This window comes from Eimeria acervulina, genomic scaffold (assembly GCF_000499425.1).
Source record: "Eimeria acervulina Houghton genomic scaffold, Eah_scaff13, whole genome shotgun sequence".
Lineage (NCBI taxonomy): Eukaryota > Apicomplexa > Conoidasida > Eucoccidiorida > Eimeriidae > Eimeria > Eimeria acervulina.
Window position 1 is genome coordinate 121,599 of NW_013550293.1, and position 18,620 is coordinate 140,218.

Genomic DNA, 18,620 nt, shown 5'->3' on the forward strand with positions numbered 1-18,620 from the left:
GAAGTTCGAACTTTGGCATCACTAAGCGACATGCACGCACGCAGAAGTACAACAACTGTATACAATATTAGTCCACACAGCGAAAGGGGCTCGGCTGCGCTTGCTTGTGAATGTGCCTTGCAGCATTAGTTGCAACGGTCTGCGCTGCAACTCATATCAGGCCGCTTCCTCTCCCCCAGCGACAGTTCCTTGGTCCGCTGTGCTCGGAATGTCTAGGTCGCGTCAGCTGCTTTTTCGGAACTTTTAAGTCTTTCGCCTCGATCGCAGCTCACGATGCCCTTTGGAAAAGATCGCGGACTCTCGTTACACGCTGAAGTTTCTGTTCGCGATAAACGCGAGGAAACCAGGAACCGGCACAAAGCATTAATGGCGAGCGAGTTGATTGAGCGCAGTTGGGCCGAGAAACAACGCACGCCACCGCAACTGCATGTTTGTTACTAGGTGCCAGCCTGCAACTGATCAACTATATGCTAGCGCATTGCAAAGAGCCCTGAATTGGAACGCAACAAATAGCATTGGTCAAGTGCGCATTGAATGCGCACAACACAGTCAACCGTGGCAGCCAGGCACTCTGCCTTTTTCAGCGAAAACACCAAGGCTCAAGTGCTAAGGCTTGAGGACGGAAAATGCTCAATTTTGGTGTGCCCGTTCAGATGCAAGGCTTTAAAACCACTGCGCAGACACCCGGCTCGGCGGCGACACATTGTACGCATATCTTATGCACATGCATATGTACCAAAAATGATGTGCATGTGCATACACAGATAAAGGCTTGCTCCTGTGCAAAGAAATGCTGATGGTCGTACTAGGAGACTGAATGCGCACATATCCATTGCCTATTACATGTGTTTCTGTGCACAGGTCATCAGAAACGGAACAAGCGCGAACACTCTGCTGCAGGGGTGTACACACAGTCGCGCAGCTGCGAAGCAGAGCAGGATCGAACTTCCGCAAGATGCGGAGGTCAGTTAAAAAAGGGACCTGCCCCAACATCTGTGACAGCAGCAGCAACACCAGCAGTAACACTAGCTGCTGCTTTACTTGTTGCAGACTGGGACCCCGCGCTTTGCTAGCCCAAACAACCACTCCTCTGTCCCCTCCCCTTTAAGGCGTCAGAGGCAGCTGTCGCGCTGCAGTGGCAGGTGCTACTGCAGCAGCAGGGCTTGTGTTAGGCATCGCTTTCCCTAGAGGGGAAGGCTTTAAGAATGCTCCCGTGCTCGGTGAGGGCCTCGTCCAAAGCAGCCTCGAGAGACTCGAGGGAACTTATCTTCTGCAGCTTCTCAACAGAAGCAAGTGACACTACGGGAGAATTTATAGAGGGCTTTGCGACGCTTCGCGTGCTACAATCCACTGCGTCGGGAAGAAATACTGCGAAGCGAAACGCAGAACCCTAAACTCCTCAAAATAAAAACCCTACTCATAGTGTGCACTGCTGTTCGCCGTCCTGTCAAGCTATGCGTCTTCTTCCACATATGACTCTGCCCTATTTGTTGCTGCAGGGCTCCGTCAACAGATAGCATGCTTGTATGGATATCCGCATGCTTACCCGTGCATGCGGTGGCGTATTGACATAGTATATATATATATATATATATATATATATATTTCCTTACATATTCTTAGCAACAAACACACCTGTCTTAGGCACATCCGCACTTGACAGCTCCCCGTGAAAATGCTTCCGTGCAGTGCCAGCCACTGACAAGGCGAGCGGCACGAGGGACTCAGCCTGGGAGACTGTATCCTCCCTGCACGCTCCGAAAGCAGCAGCAGTAGAAGCAGCAGCAAAAACGCACAACGTGCAGACGGCGATTTTTAGAGCAGCAACGCAAGAGGGAGAAACGAGAAGCCGGGAACAAATATTGAACCCAGCGCTGCTCCACGTGTTTCAGCAGGTTGCTGCGGGTATACACGCACCTGGTTTCCGAGCTGCAGCAACAGCCACCAGAAGGGGAAGCGAGCTGCAGTCGCCGGTAGAGCAGAGAGAAAGCAGGGCCTTGCGGCAGCAGCATGCCTAGACCTGCGGGATAAGGGCAAACAGGCGAAGATGGAAAGGTGCGCCTCAATACGAATCTTCGCCTCCCCACGCCGTGCTTTCCCGCCTTGGCAGAACATCTGCGGGGAAAATTGCTGCATGCATAGCCCCAGGCGTGAACTTAGAATAAAGGCTACAAAACTACAACCTAAATGCAGCTCTGAAGAGGCAAGCACGCCGGAACGCTGACCTCGAATTGCGGAAATAAGGTGCGGATCTACTGGCTGCTGCAGCAGCCGCATGCGCAGCGAAGCAAAGGGTTTGCTCTCCAGCAACAGGACCAGCTGCTCCAGCTGCAGCATATCCAGGTCAGAGAGAGAATCTTCGCTGCTGCTGCGGCAAGCGACAGAGGCAGAAAGACCGTGAAGACAAACTGGCTAAAAGCAGCGCCAATTCCTCTACCTCCCCTGAAAAGCAACCGTTTGGGGTGCGGGAAACGGGAACCGGATGAACACTCAGCGCTGCGTGAATCGCAGAGACATAAATGCGTTCAGAAGCATTGTGCCATGCGCGAAGAGATTCATACCCAGAGCAGGGTGAGTGCGAACAACCGCAATGCTTTTTTCCAGAGACACCAAGGTGACTCTATCTGCACATCTGTGATGGATCAAAGCATCGACTACTTCAGGAGCACTTCCCTTTGCATGCAAATCTTTAGTGGAAACTAATACGCGCACAAAACATAGTGCAGCATGCTGTCCCAGTCCATACAACCCACGAACCCATGCCTGCCCCCAGCAAACGACCCCACGAATGCCCTCAGCGCCTCACAGCATCTTCACTAGCTCCGCAGCAACGTCATATTTGCCCCCATAAAGAGAAAGCGCTATCAGCCACACCGTGTTGTGCGCCCTAGTGCAGCATACACACACAAACAGTAAGTAAGAAGAGCAGCAGCAGCAAGAGCATGTGCGCCCAGAACCAGAATTTCCTTTTTCATGCACTCCAGGGGAGCGCAGTCGAAGTGCTCAGAAGTCTAACACCCCGCAGACAAACAGCATGACGGTAAGTAAGAATTCCATGGAGACAGAGGTGCAGTGCGCACTAGACGAAGCTGCTGTTAGTGCTGCTCTCTCTTTCGCTCCTGCTGCCACTGCCTGTGCCGCCACTGGTGCTGCAATCGCTGCTACCGTTGCTGCTGTTGCTTTGACAGGACCCACCAGGTAGGCAACAAAGCCTCAAACATTTTGTTGTCATCTGCGCGATAAGCAACGACAAGCCGCACGGCTGCCACGATACTAAACCGTAAACCCTAAACCATAACCCTCATGAGTGCTGTCTAGTGTGCCAATCAGTGGCTACCGCTTATGAAGAGAATCACTCCATCCAACATCAGAGTTGAATGGAGTGTTCAGCTCAAGTTGCTGCTTTGCACCTCTTGCCGGTGCTGCTGCCGCTCATCTCGTTAGTCTTGCTGCAACCGCTGCTGCTGCTGTTCCAGCAGCAGCTTCCGTCGCAGCTACGTTTACCTCTGCGCAGCTCCTGACGAATGGCTTGCGTTTCCTGAGCGGAGTCACATGCATTACCCAAGGTCAAAATTAAACACTGAAAAATCCTAAGCCGCGAATCTTACGCAGTACCCGCGGCGACTCATAGACTCAGGGGCCGAGAGGGCAGCGTGTTGAGGAGTGCATGGCTACCTTGGCGCCGTGAGAGGCGTAAGACGTACCTTGGCACTAAACAGATCGATGCTCAGGGCCTGAACTATCTGGTGCAGGAACTGCAGCGTTTGCTCTGCTGTGCCGTCGGGGGGTCGGGGCTGTGTAGCTTGTGGCTCCTCGTCTCGAGATCTCGGGCTATGCTCTCCAGTTGCCGCTATTGAGGCTACGGCGGCTGCGGGTGTCGCTGTTGTTGCTACTGCGGCGCTAGAGCACCCCTCTGGTGAGGCTTCAGCACAGGAATCTCCTGGTGATCGCGTTCGCGCAGCAGCAGCTGCTGCGGCATAGTGACGCTCCATCTGCTTCGCCATGTGTATGTACACCTCACAGGGATTCCTCATGGTGCACAGCTGCCGCAGAACAAAGTGGCCCCGGCTGTCCTACGACACAAACCATAAACCACAAGGCCAAGCATTGATATTTAAACCCTACCTGACACCCTGAACCCTCAATCGTCATCTGTAACCCCAGCAACCAAGCGCTCAGCCCCAGAATCAGCAGAATTAGGCGGCGGTGATGGTGACAGCTGGCAGAGGACACCTTAAGTCACGGAAGGACTTAGTGAAGGCCATGCAGCTGAAGGCTTGTAAGACAAAAGACCTTGGGTTCTAGAACCTTAACAATGCATGGGTGTACAGCCAAAAGCAGACACCGGGGACTGACAAGGAGACAACGATTCGAGCTGAAGAGGGACAACAGCTCTTCCGACACCATGCGGAGATTTGCGTCGCCGCGCTGCACAAAACGACTGAGGACCGACAGCGACATTCGCAGCAAGTGGTTGGATGATGCCACTGCTGTCCGTGTTGCTGCAGCTGTTGTTGGTTCTGGCGTGCCCGACCCGGACCCATCCGTTGGCGTCCCCGTTGACTGTTGTCGGCTCGGTGCCTCCTGTGAAGGCGCTGCTGGTCTTTCCGCTGGTGTCGTTGATGCAGCAGTAGTAGGAGCAACCGTTCCCTCGGCTGTCAGTGCTGTGTGCAGCACTGCAGCTACTAGGGGCTGCTGCTTCTCTAGTAAGAGGCTTTGGGTATCCTCTTCGCTCAGATCTCTGCTGTGCTGCTGCTTCTTCAGAAAACGCTTGCTCAATTTCACGCCGTTCTGCTCCTGACTTTCCTGCCGTTGCTTCTTCCGGTCCTCTTCGCTCCCCACAAGTAACAGGTGCGGCTTCTCTATCAGCATCAACTCCATCCACTGGAGACACAAAGGGCGCACGTCGCCGCCTGCAGCAGCAGCTGCAGCGCCAGCATTTTCTGCGGTCGCCGCTGCTGCTGCTGTTAGTCCTGACGGGGTGTACGTACACAAGTACTCTGCGGCGCTCCTCACGAAGTCAGAAAGATCTAGTGCAGCAGTCGAGACTAGCACCTGTGCAGACTCGCGCAAGCGCATGCGCTCAAACCAACCGGTTGCAGCAGCAGCTACTGCAGCAGCAGCAGCTACTGCTGCTGCGGCAGCAGCCGCCACAGCAGCTGCATGTGGAAGGAGGAGAAACCCAACACACAGCAGTAAGTGCAACATCCGCAAAGAATTGAAGGCAACGGGATCGCATTGTGTACGGGAGAAGGCCCCACCCTGGCGATGACGTGCGCATGCACTTCTGCGCCCATTCGAGCGATCTCTGAATGACCAAGAGCATCAGACAATACTAACGAATGCAGCAAATTTGCCTTGACGCACGTCCCCCTTCTGCTACTTGAATTGATGCTGCAGTTGCCACTGGAGTTGCTGCTAAGGCTCTGTAAAAAGAGGAGGGAGGTGGTGGTTTGATTACCTTCTTCAGACTCCGCGGCGCAGCGCAGTATGCTCTGCAACATTCTGCAGCCGAGTGGCTGCACCATTGACCGCATCTCACAGACAAACGCATCCACTCCAAAACCTAATCAACAGGTACTGCACCCCGAAACCCTGCTTGACCGACGGACGTCTACGGGCTGGACGGATGGCTTATAGTTTAGGGTTATTTGCAGAGACAACAGAACACTAGAGACCTCTTCTGTACCTTGAGGTGTTTCTGAACCTCCAAATGCCATCGAGTGGCCGGCGTTTGAGGCAGAAGGTCTTCCTGCTGTTGCCGATGCTGTTGCTGTCCTTCGTCTGGCAGCAGCAGCAGCAGCAGCTCGTGCAGCCACACCAACGCCGTCAACTGGGTAAAGGAACTGTTGCTGCTATCGCTGCACCGGAGGACCACTTCTGCAGTCTGTGTCACTACGATTGGATCCGCTGGGGCAACAAAGCAGTAACATCAGCAGAACAAATGCACGCGGCTGGCATCCACCGGCAACAGCGGCAGTAGTACCCTAACAACAGCAGCGAGAGGGCTAAACTGCACGATCCCGAAGCCGCATCGACAGAGCAGAGTGGAAGCCAATGCACGCATGGCAAAGACGACGGCGGCACCAAGAAAAATAATTGCACCAAGTCCACCGCTGTAGCAGCATTAGAATCATCAGCAGTAGCAGCAGCAGCAGCAACAGTAAATGCTGCAGCCCGTACTGTCAACTGGATCCGACCGTAGATCCTCTAAAAAGTTGGTGACGCACAAATCCGCAGCTTGGCGAATGTCTCTGCAGCAAATGCATGCCACCATCCACTGCAGCTGCTGTTGATGCAGCTACTGCTCGAGATGCCGCTATTGCTGTTGCTGCATTGGAGATTATATGGCTCACCTATGAGAGTCTCCAAGTAGCTGCAGCAGTCCTCCCAAAAACAGTGGCAGATATTGCAGCATATCCACCCCTAGGAAGCGCCAGTGGCAGTAATGGCGGGGCAAATAACAGCGCAGGTAGGACACACGGAGAAAACAGAGCGCCTCATACTTCCATGATGCAGAGACAACTTGTGGTTGCTGCTGTTGCTGATGCTGGAGCGTTCTGCTAGGGACGGAGTTGCACAGGGCCCTACATAGTCTGGCTGTTTACTGATTACAAAGCCTACGGCAATACGGTAGTAACGAACACCACTAGCAACTGCAGTGGCAGAAGCAGAAGTTCACCTGTGTTCGATTCCAGCAGAGAAATCCACGAAAGCTGAACGCCGCACAAACACGGGTCTGAGTGCCCCATTGTTAAGCCCTCAACCACAAACACTAAACCCGAAGCCCAAAGTGCCAAATTATTGCCACTCGAGAACTTTCTCTGAACGCAGGCAGCCTTGGACTCTACCTTCAAGCCCCAAACCACGGACCCCAAGCACTCAAGCCCAAACCCTACGCCCTCAGCCCCTGCTTACCGCCAGGAGTTTGATGTAAGGGTTACGGACGAGGAGGCGTTCGACAAGCAAGTGTATGAAGGCTGGCGTGATTGGCCCTTTGTTTGCTGCTTCTGCCTTTGCCGCTGCCACAGAAACCCCTGCAGCGGCCGCCGCTGTAGCAGCGGCAGCCGCTGCTTCTGCTGCTGCTGACGCTGCGGCTGCCGTCTCTTCTTTCAACAGGCTGTCGACGAAGCCCACGCCCTGACGCACCTCGCGGTCCACGTCACCGCAGAGCTGTCCATACACCCCAGAGCAAAGAATGGGGCTGGGCGATGAAATCAAGCAGCCAGCAGAAACAAACTACAATGCAGCGGCAGACAGCACGACGTACTGAACTCAAAACATAGTGAGAGGGACACAAAGGGGCGCCTTGTCAGGCAGAAGGACAGAGCAAGGAAGGCAGATGAAGACAGAGAGAGCAACGGAGGCACGATAAGGAAGCGAATATAACAGCTGTACGTCCATACCTTGCATAGTCCATCGAATAGCTCTGGCAAAAACTGCAGCCACAGACCTCTCGCTGCCTTCAGTAAATTGAACAGACTCTGTCAACCGAAGCACAGGCAAAGTCGTTGTGTACAGACAGCTCAAAACAGCCGCGGCAGCAGCAGCTGCCGCGGCTGCTGCCGCAGCCACTGCTTCTGTTGCTGCTGCTGTGGCGGCGGCTGTCAGGGATTTTCTCTCACCTCGCAGGCGTAGTAACGTACGCGAGGGTCAGGGTCCCCAAAGGACTTCAGCAGAGGCCGCAGCAGCAACAGAAAGCAATTCTCCAGGCCGCCAGACTATACATACGCATCAGCAAAAGCACTCAGCCCCAAGTCATGCCGACGTGAGGCTCCACAGCAGAAAAAGACAAGCTATGCGTGGGGTGTCCGCAGCCAGAAACCCTGGGTTGTAAACGCTAGAGCATAATCCGTGCAGCCTGATAGAGGACAGACACGAGGTGAGCATACAGTACGCGAAGGAGGACGCCGAAGGCAGCAATGCAGCCTTCGTCTGAAGCATACGAGGAGGGACAGCCATAAGGTGAAGTTTTATTTACTATTATATCTAAATCTTAATAAAATATCCACACACGTTGTGCAGATCCAGTTTTAATTAAATCTGTCGTAATGAGATTGGATTCTATATCAGTAAGTCAATCAGTAGAATACTGAAAACTAACCGAAGCCAAAAAGAACAGAGCAAAAGCACGCATATATACTCACATAAATCAGGTCAGGTACAACCGGCTACCAAGAGACGGATGTCTGGAAAGACACGGTATCGTGCATACACATAAATGGAACGATACAAGCAAAAGCAGGTGCAAGCATTCGCATGTGTTGCTAGCGATGTAAGTAAGCCGCAGATATTTCAGTTCTGCTACAACTATTCAATGGAAACCGCTTTTGCATTGACTCCACAGCGTAGCTCTGTAGCCATTTGAAACGCTTAAGACTCTCTGAATTCTAAATTGTTTTCAGCTTCGCACCTCGAAGGCCAAGCCCACAGCGGCAACCCCTAAAAGGCCTCCCTTGCGGATGTTGGCGATGGGGCTCGATAAGAAGTCCGCCGTAAGCGCAGAGATTGCTTTCTGCACCGTCGCCTGAGTCGCCTGTTGATGCTGCTGTTTTTGCTGTTGCTGCAGTTGCTGTTGCAGCTGACCTGGAGTCGGCGTGTCGGCCGCGGCATCCGGCGTTGCTTCGGGTGCAGCAGCGTTGGCTGCCTCCAGGACCTGCTGCTTGATGAGTTGCTGCAACGCCTGCGCTGCAATTCTGCGTTTCTCGAAGCTCTTGTCCGCTAATCCTCGGCAGGTTTCCTTCCCAAAGAGAGGACCCGCGGTGGGGAACTCGGCAGAGGAGCTGTACATCATCTGCTGTGCCCATTGGGCTCTCAACGCCTAAATTCCAAACAATAGGCCCTAAGGCCTAACACCAGTGGATAACCTCTGTGCTGAAGCCGCCTTGGCTACCTGGGCCCCGTTCGCTCTGCCTAGACCCTCAATTTCGCACGAAAACTCCAAGCCTTGCAACCCAAATCCTGGATCATAGCCGCCACAGAGGATCTCTGGTGGCACCTGTGGGATAGAATCTCAGCAATAAATGCATTATACGCTTTATTTCAACTTTTTAAGAACCTCCGCTTTTTGTTGAGGCCCTCATTCCTTGGGGCCCTGTCGTGGGGGCCCTATGCGCTGAGGGGACTGGGGCCCCTGGCGTTGAGACAGAATCATCAAGACCCCAGATCGCACGTTGAGAAGCAACATAATTGTGAAGTCTTTATCACAAACGTTGAATCAATATCCCATGAGTGTGTTCTTGCGAAGTGGACATGCACGGCAACCGCGATGGGGGCCACGGCGACAGCGAGTAGAGCCCAGAAAAGCCTTCTACCTTCCGCACAAACTTGGCTGAAAGTCGCCACAATTGGCTTTGTAAGAAATAGCAAGGATATACTCTTAACCATTCACCTAAAGAATAGACAAAGCTTCGATGAATCTGATAATGCCAGTCATGAGCGCGCCTTGCACAGACGCGACCAGGCGGAGGCACAGGAGTACGCCGGCAGCAGCCCCATACCCTTCGCTTGTGCTCTTGTTCATTTCACTTTTGCTACTACTGCTGCTGCAGCAACGGCACCAGGCAGCGGCATCTGCAGGGGCAAAGTGCCCCTTCAACAGCACTATCAATCGTGCCCCCGCCCTTTGGAGCGCTTCCCCTGGATTTTTACTGCCAGCTGCGCGGTGGGGCATGCCTGCATGCAGCAGCAGCAGCAGCAAGCGCAGCAGCAGGAGCAGCATAACCCGAGACTGTACCCGCAGGAGTGGCAGTTCCGGGGTTGACTGGCACTTCAATAACAAGCGGAATTTCGTCGGAGTGCGATCATTGGCACCAAGCAATTCACACAACAGCTTCCTACAGGAGCCGCAGCATCACGACGATGAGATACCTCAGATCGACTTGGCTCGTGCGCTGCAGTTACTCGAGGCTGCTAGTTCAGGAGGACCCGCCTTTGGCGCGGAAGCGGCCATCTGGGGCCCCCCAGGTAACGGGGCCCCCCAGAATAACTCTTCCCAACGGAGCATGGGAGAGAAGAAGCGGCTGGCTGTTATATTCAACTGCATGCTGCATGCATGTGAGCGGCAAGGAGACGCCCTGGGGGGCTTTGAGGTGTACAGACAGATGAGAGCCACGGGGGCCCCGCCAGATGAGGCAACCTTCCACAGCGTTGCTGCTCTCATGGAAAGAGCAGGGGAGTATAACGGAATGCTTAAGGTAGGGTTTAGGGGTCAGGGTATAGGGTTCTATGGGATGTAGATGCCGTAGAGCCCTTGCACTAGCTTATTTGGCTTAGGGCGTAGGGTTTGGGTTTTAGGGTGTCTGCGCAGCTCCTGGAGCACATCGAGGCAGAAGGTCACGAGCCTTCCTTGGCGGTACTTGGCCTTGCAATTAGCTGCTGCAGCAAAGCGGGAGCTGCTGATGCTGCTCTGCAGCGAGCGCAGCAACTGCAGCGGCGAATCCGTGCTGCTGCAGCTGCGGCAGCCCCGGCAGCAGCAGCGGCAGTGGCTGCTGCTAGCGCTGGGCTGCAGCACGAAGCGGATGCAGTGGCAACAGCAGCGGAATTGTTGCAGCAGGCCTTGCCTTCGAGCGTGTATTCAGCTCTTGTTTGCTGCTGCGCTGCCACCGGCAGATACGACAAGGCTGTCGAACTGTACTCGGAGTTTGCTGCTCTAAGGCAGCAGCAGGAGGTGCTACAGCAGCGCGTCGCCCAACAGAAGCAACAACAAAGGCAGCAGCAACAGCAACAACAGCAACGGGTGGACCAAGATCCGAAGGAACTAGAGCCTGAAGTGCTGCAGCACCTGCAGCAGCTTTTACAGCGGGACTCGTACCTGCCAACAGTAGCAGTAGTGAACGCAGCTATTGCTGCAGCTGCAGCAACAGGAAGGCTGCAGCTGGCCATGTCTATCTACAGGCGTGATTTGCTTCAGTTGCAGCAGCAGCAACAGCAACATGGCCAGGACCAGCTCTCACAAGAAATATTCGGGAGCTGCAGTGCAGCGGAGGCCCACGCCCCCAGCACGCAGACTTTCTTGCTGCTGCTGACTGCTGCTGCAGCGCAGCAGAGCAGTAGCACTGTAGACGTGCTACTGCGCGACTTTGAGGATCAGCAACAGCAACGACAACAGCAGCAGCTGCAGCCTCTCGATGCTGCTGCAGTCTACGCAGCAGCGGCAGAAGGGCTTGCTGCGGGGGGCAGGTGGAAGGAAGCGCTGCAGCTGCTTTTGCATTCCCATGCTGACCGGCAGCAGCAGCAAAAGCAGGCTCTCCAGCAACTGCAGCATCTGATCAGTACGCAGCAGCTCCTCGGGCAGCAGCAGCAGCAGCAGCAGCAGCAGCAACGGCAGCCGCTGCTGCTACAGACCTTTCCGCCATGTGGCAGTGTCACACCATACCTCGCCATTCTGCGGTGCTGCACTGCAGCAGCAGCGCCAAGAGAAGCGCTTGGCCTGCTGCGGCTTCTACAGCAGCGGCATCAGCAGCAGCAGGAGCTGTTTCTGCTGCAACAAGAACTGCAGCAGCAGCAAGACTCCTTAGCGGATGCGGTGGCAGCCGTCCCCCCTGAGTTCCCTTTAAGTGCATATTTTGAGGTAATGGCAGCAGCAGCAGCAGCGGCAGATTGGCAGCTGTTGCTCTCGGTTGCTGCGGAATTTGAATCTCCCAAGGTTCAGCAACAAAGCGCTGCAGCAGCAGTAGCAACGGCTGCTGCAGCTGCTGCTGGCACCAGCAGAACCACCGGAGACCCCAACACACGTTCTGCTGCTGCTGCTGCTACACGGCGTGACGGGGTAGCGGCAGCAGCTGCTTCAAGAGCTTCTGCTGCACTGTCACAGCAGCACATTCCCCTGGAGCACAGGGTGCGTATTGCAGCCCTAAAGCTTAAAGCGCTGCTTCAAACTGGCAACAACGCTGCAGCAGAAAATCAGAGGCATGAACTGCTGTTGCTACTTGAGGACAGCAGCAACAGCAAGAGCGCATTGGCGCAGGCGCGGTCGGCTGCTATGCTGGCCGGGCAGCAGCAGCAGCAGCAGCAAGAACCCGAAGATGATCCTCTTGCTAGCGATGCCTTAAATCTCGCGGAGAAACTACTCGGCCCACTGCAGCAGCAGCACCACCAGCCCGGAGGTCCGCGGCTGCAGCTGCACGAGCGCCAGGCCCGGCAAGAGCTGCAGCGGCAGCAGCACCAAGGAATGATACTGCAACAAATCCGGCAACACGAACAACAGCAGCAAAAGCAGCAGTAGCCATAAGGTTGGGTGTTGCTGCTGCAGCAGCAGCAGGCCGAAAGCTCCCCAGCAGAGCGCCGCAACAGTGGAGCGCTTGACGCGTAGGCAACGCAAGTAGCCAACGAAGTAATGTGGGCTATAAACGAATATGCAGAGGCAGCAGCAGCAGTGGTTCCTGCTACCGCTACTACTGTTGTGAATTAAAGCAGGTGGCGCCGAAGGGATTGTTTCAGTGCAGTAACGAAGTCCCTAGGGGCGACTCTAGACGTGCGCAGAGGTTGCGTTACGCGGTCATGCCCGGTTTGTCTTTGCTGCTTTACCGTTCGGTACGCATTTTTCCTTTCCGTTGCTTTTGTTTTGTCTGGCCCTTGTCTCTGCTTTGGAGTCTTGTCTCCTCCCGTAGCGTTCTGTTTGTGTCCTTCTGTCGTCCCCTTCCTGCCTCCCATCTCTTTGCACATACTTCTTTTCTGTGCGTTACTTTGTCCCATGCATTCCGTCGGCGCGCATGTCAGTGCAGCTTCCTCTTGATCTCTTAACTGTGCACACTTTTTGTTTCTACTCGCCGGCTGTACGAACTGCTGCACGATGGCTGTAGTCGGAAGGTGCCTGTGGCTCATGTTTCTCCCCTTTGCAGTTTTTGTCTCTCGCTGAGTCAAATAAACCCCATGGGAGCGCCTGCTCCCATGGCCCCACTCAGCGGGCTGACAAACCTATCTATGTAGACAGCTGCGGGCGGAAGTAGTGTCAAATTCTATATGGAAGCAGCTATCCAAGTGCAACACCAAAGTTTCTCTCTCTATGTGCTTCATTTCCCTTTCCGCGTGAATAGACGAATGAACAAGTGACGGATGCTTTCTTCTAAGAAAAAGGACGTAACCCGTCATAGTACACGTGCGTTCCGGATGTACGTACAGGTCTGTTCCTCTTTCGGCATGCTTGCCTATAAGCCAACTCAATGCATTCGTTTGCAGTTCATTACGAAGTGTGCATAGGCCACCACCGCACTGACTACTCCTGTGTCGGATCCAAAAGGCGTTTCAAGTACGCTCGTGCTGGCGCTCTGGTGTGCATGTACTCGTTCACCCACATCTTTGCACGCAAATGAACCCCCCACGGCAGTTCACGGCACTTGCAAGCATTCCTACATTCAAAACAGCGGCGGTAACTGCCGCAGACAAGTTGAACATTCATGTGGATGCCAAAATATGCCCTTGCGTTTGTGCAGAGCACGAAACCAGCCCACGCAAGTGCAGTGGGCATGGATTGCAGATGCGCACTGTACGTACTCCTTGGCTGCGCTTGGATCTGAATCCCAAATTGTTTCGCTATGTTTCTTGCTTCCTCTTCTTCCCTTGTACTTTACCAACGAGCCCCAACCGGTAAGAATGTTGTGGGCCGTTGCGGCAGCGCCGGCAGAGGCCTCGGCTGGCGTTTCTGCAAAACCAAGTGCAACACAAGAGAACAGAACCATATTATTTTTACATTTTACGTGTGAAACAAGACGCCGAAGCATCGGTGCCACATGCAAAAAAACAAACCCATTCGAACTGTACAGACAACCGCTCTCCATGATGACATTGCGCCGGAGTCCAGTACGCCCCCTCTATCGATATACGTTGAACACACACCGAAGGCAGCGGAACACTGCATTTACTGTTCAAAACGTAAGACGTGGGGCTTAAAGCTAAGTTTCTAGAGTTGAAATTTGCATTACTGAGAAGAAGATCTGCATTGTGTACACTTTCTTCTCCGCGTCCCACGCCGCGTGGTGTCGGGGGTCGTCTCTGTCAATTTCCATATTAGGGATTTTAAAGGCTGCGCAAACAAACGGAACAACGTAAAAGATTGAAGATGCTGTGTACTTATGCCATACAGCGGACAAACAGAACACCTCCAACAGTTTCGTGAACACCAATTTGCGCAGACAACATGCACACGCAGTGCGGACACAGAGCTAAAGGAGACAGGATATGTTGTTTCACAAACCTTCCACCCGCAATCTGCAGTTATAGTGCGTAACCCTCAACTTTTACGGCTGGCCCCACTCTACAGCCGAATACCCTTTCTGAATAGCTGAATGCCTAAAAACTAAAGCAAACGGCAATTTCTGGAGCCTCCGTGCCAAAAGGCGTACGATCGAACTAAAATATTGAACAATATCTCCTGAAGCTCTATACCCTAAGCCAGGCCTTAACTCCGTGGTCAAAAGTCTAAGCAAAACCCTGCTGCTGCAGGTGCTGCCCCTGCAGATGCTGTTGCGCATTAGGACCACCGGGGCGACGGACCAATTGTCTCGTAAGGCTCCGCAGCGAAGAGCAGAAATTGATAGTTTCCATCTGGGGGAGTTTCGACGCGCTGTTCAAATGCGGACATAAACCTGCGCAAAGCAAAGCGAAGACCAACCAGACGACGCAGGCAGCAGGGAGAAAGATGTAGCAAAGTTCCGTTCATGTGGATGAAGAACCACACAAAAGACCTCTCGGGCAAGCGCTAGAGCTGCTCAACTGCAGAAAAACAAACTCAAAAGGTAGAGCTTCGGGGGAAAAATGCAAGCAACATAGCCCCAAATCTGCACCGGGACGGGAGTCTCCTCCCACCATCTGTGTCTACCGTCCGTACACTCCAATATCGGTGAGCAAACAATCATGTACATGTTTGCATACACAAACGAAAACAAATAAACGCATGCAATAGCATGACACCTATCACGGGGCCTCAACAGGTGTCTGCTTCATGACAGAATTCTCGAGCGCTGCCCAGGCGGTGTTGCAGGAGCTCCTCTACAGATATTACGACACACAAATGCAGAAAAAGCCACGTGCAAGAAGTCATCTATGCGTACATGCACTCAGCCTTCCTACACGTATGGCACAGGCTCCTGTTCATACACCTGCTCATACGCCTGTGTATTTATCTGTGCATGCACTTACATCAATGCCCCTGTACACTGTGCGCGTATGTGCCCCGAAGGTGCGCATGCATCTGAATCTGTGTCAGTACCTGCAAATTTGCGCTGCTACGGAATCTGCTGCTGCTGCTACTGCTGAAACCTCAGGGGCTTGCTCTTGCTGGACGTTACCTGTGATAGGGCTTGGTACCCCTCACAATTTCCGGATACTCCACTTCACAAAGCAGCGCAAACTGACGCGTGCGCTCATCGCGCAGCTTCGTCACCCGGTAGCCCGGACGGCCAATGCGGACTCTGTCTGATGTACGCCCGGGGCCGCTGGATGTCTGCAGCAGCAGCAACACCAATTGAGCAGCAGCAGCATTCGAGCAGCACGAGCACCAGCAGCACCGGTAGTAAAGGCTGCCACAGTAGAGCTAGAGGGAACAGCAGCAGTAGTTAATCCAGCTACGGAAACGGCAGCAGCAAAACCAACACAGCACCTACAGCGGCCCACAGAGCAACAATTCAGAAGCCCGCCCAGCAGCGCAAGGGCCAGCAGCAACAGCAGGCAGCCCAGAAGCCCCAACCACAGCAACAGCAAGGTCAGACCAGCGCACCTTAAGCGGCATGGGGGCGACGACGGCATCTGCTTTTTCCTTAGCAAGCCTTCTGGAGAGGTTTGTCTGATGCTTCTTTCCCTGTGTGTGTGACAAGTAAGATCCCTCGTTCGTGTGCAGCGTCAAACACAAACGGCATTCGAACTGGCCTGAGCAGGAGCAGCATGCAACTAAAAGAACAAGACTAAGAGCAGTGACAGAAGCAACCGCAACAGCATCAACTATGGAATCAAAGAGAACAACAAACGACACAAATAGAACAGCAACAAAGCAGAAAGCAAGAGAACTACGACGGTGGCAGGGACTCTGCAAGCTCAGAATCGGCAGCAGCAGTAGCACCGACCACAATTGCAACAAGAACAACGAGGACGTCAGCAACCACAAAAGCATCGATAGCCACACAGCAGCACTAGCCAAAGCAGCCAAAGAAATAGCAGCAGCAGTAGACCACAAATGCACGTGAAGACGATACGAATACGTGTACAGTGGGGATTCGGGCGCGAATGCGCCTGGTGGAAGGAGCAGCGGTTCCGCATAGATTACACGACAACTTAAAATGCGCTGCACTGCTACGGTTGCTGCATAGATATTCCAGCCCCAATTGAAGCAGAAACGGCAGCTGGCCTTGTTTCCGCGGCTGCATACCTAAGTGGTTGCGCATGAAGTACGGGTCTTTGTTAAGGTCTATTGTCTCCAAGGCCAATCGACGGAGCCTTTCCTTCCGCTCGAGATTTACCTCCTGTAAAGGCACAAGAAGGCGCATCACCCAGTTGTGCGCACACCCACCTCAACCCATCTACTTATCGAATGGAGAGGAAGAAGCCAGATAGACGTGAGACAGCCCAGGACGCTGTCTCTGTTTCTGTTGCTGTTGCGGCTGCTTCTATTGCATTCCCTGCTGTTGTTGATGCTGTTGCTGCTCTATTCGTGAGTGCGCCAATGTGTCTGCCTGTCAGTGCTGCTCTTCAGCGCTCCTGACCTGCCAGGTGGCGGGGGCACCAGAGCCGAGCTTGTGCCCGACTCTGTTTTGGTAGTCCATATAAACCGACATTTTCGCCGTAGGTCAGAACCAGATCAATGCTGTTGCCGCTGCTGCTGCTGCAGCCGTGCGGATGGGTCCTATTGCAGTCCTCCGAGGGCCCCGGCAGCTGGCAGTGGGACATAAAACGATTACAGCAAAATAAAGTTAATTAGGACAGATCGGAAAAGGTATGGTCTCGTACTTCAGGCTCCCATTTGATCTGTGGTTGCATGCAGCCACTGCTTGGCTTCCGCCAACGGAAGGAAGACCAGCGTGACAGTTGTACGACAGGGTTTCCATGAATGTAGATTAATCAACGAAATAAATGTATAGTGTACGCAAGTGAATTAATAGAGCAAATAAATGCAAACTGTGAATCGAACCAAGCACCCAAGCTTTACCTATGCCATTCCAATTCCCAAACATCGAAAGAAATTCGGGGATAGAGTGGCTTAGCGTCCCGCCCCTGCGTTATGAGGTCGCTCTAGGTGGGACCCCTGTTTCGTGGATTGGTTAGACAAGATGATCGTCAAGGGGTACGTAGCGCAGGTGGGCTCTGATACGGTCCAGTGTACCATTCCTTGTTTGTGTCTGACAAGGCCTCACCCACCACATGCGAGGCGCGTGGTGGGCGATTTCCGTTGGCTCAATCAATTCCTAAGACCTCAAGGGTGTGATCATTTACCCTTCATGTGTCTATGGGTTCGATGCATTTTGGCTGTTGCGAACAGCAAGTTTGTCAGTGCCCAGCATGTTGCCACGCCGAGCTTGCCCGTGTCGCTTAACTTGCTAGATTAAAATTAAATAATAGAAATATTAATAATAGCCTTTTAATTTAGTTAGTTATAACGTCAAGTACATATAATACTTCTATGGTCACTTTTAATGACTAAATTAGTAAAAAATCAGCAAAAGAAGTTCACACCTTTAATACGCTGTCCTCCTTCACGAGGCGATGCGCTGCCAGCTGGCCAGCTCCTTGCCTCCACTGGCTCGGTCTGACACTTCCAAGGCCGGTCTTTAGAAGAACTGCAGGCAGGTAACAACTATGGTGCGGCTACAGCTGCTGCTACTGCACCAGCGGCTGCTTCCGCTGCTGGTGCTGCTCGTTCCTTTTGCTCCTGCTGATGTCGCGTCGCAGCATCTATACCTAAAGCTACTCCTTCATCGCGTTCTAGTGGCGCTGCCTCTTGACCGAATACGTAGAAGCAAGAAACCAACCGACAGGCTTCCCGAGCAGCTCGAGTGGTAGGGGGACATAGGCTTCGTGGACAGCCCCAGCGGGTGATGTCCAGCAGCAAAACATGGAAAAAATAAATGCTCTCAGGGCCAACACTGAAACAGCAGTAGGTAGAGACGAAAGAGTATTTCACATCGAAGAAGAGTTGACGCCGGAGACAACCTAGATACAGCTATATAAGCCTTTACACGCGTGCGACAAAGCAGTTGGCCATTGCTGTATATGGCCCAACTTCTTGTTCGTTGTTGGTTTTCCTGGCCAATTTTGCAATACTAATACTCCGTGGCTGTTGCGGGTCGTGACCAGAATGACTAGAATTTTTGTCTCCTCCAATTTTTATCCTCTCGCAATAACGTTGCGGCAATTTGTGGGGAGCGCTCAGGGATATTTCGGCCATTCCCTGAACCGTTTTGGAAAGCCCACACTAGGAGTATGTTGGGGATACGCCGACGATGCATGCCAACGGGCCAACCCGAGAATGAACAGAAAGGGCCCTGCAGAACATGGAGAGTTTCTCCATCCGACTGCCTCCCTGTGCTCGGTGGAGAGCGTACCAATTCATGAAAACCAATTCCACTTGGTTGAAAGCGACTGCTCAACTTCGTCTGCTGTAGGTCCTCTCCTGGCGCTCCTATGCACTTCTC

At 53.4% G+C, this 18,620-nt stretch overlaps 3 protein-coding genes across 3 annotated transcripts; 1 reads left to right on the plus strand and 2 right to left on the minus strand.

Annotated features, from left to right (window-relative positions):
• Positions 1-1,168: 1,168 nt before the first annotated feature.
• EAH_00003830 (hypothetical protein, conserved) lies at positions 1,169-8,791 on the minus strand (the record flags this gene model as incomplete). Its single annotated transcript, XM_013397345.1, has 17 exons — positions 1,169-1,368; positions 1,636-1,748; positions 1,918-2,020; positions 2,226-2,368; positions 2,807-2,887; positions 3,196-3,262; positions 3,505-3,538; positions 3,705-4,073; positions 4,357-5,055; positions 5,262-5,308; positions 5,462-5,537; positions 5,690-5,910; positions 6,184-6,254; positions 6,625-6,716; positions 6,919-7,173; positions 7,407-7,484; positions 8,414-8,791. 17 exons carry the CDS (start codon positions 8,789-8,791, stop codon positions 1,169-1,171), a joined length of 3,027 nt encoding a protein of 1,008 aa, XP_013252799.1.
• A 634-nt stretch (positions 8,792-9,425) lies between these two features.
• EAH_00003840 (hypothetical protein, conserved) lies at positions 9,426-12,226 on the plus strand (the record flags this gene model as incomplete). Its single annotated transcript, XM_013397346.1, has 2 exons — positions 9,426-10,196; positions 10,310-12,226. 2 exons carry the CDS (start codon positions 9,426-9,428, stop codon positions 12,224-12,226), a joined length of 2,688 nt encoding a protein of 895 aa, XP_013252800.1.
• A 1,341-nt stretch (positions 12,227-13,567) lies between these two features.
• Positions 13,568-16,766, minus strand: EAH_00003850 (splicing factor 3A subunit 2, putative; the record flags this gene model as incomplete). The annotated part of the gene is made up of 7 exons (XM_013397347.1): positions 13,568-13,642; positions 13,923-14,023; positions 14,494-14,585; positions 15,288-15,442; positions 15,716-15,864; positions 16,361-16,454; positions 16,695-16,766. 7 exons carry the CDS (start codon positions 16,764-16,766, stop codon positions 13,568-13,570), a joined length of 738 nt encoding a protein of 245 aa, XP_013252801.1.
• Positions 16,767-18,620: the final 1,854 nt, after the last annotated feature.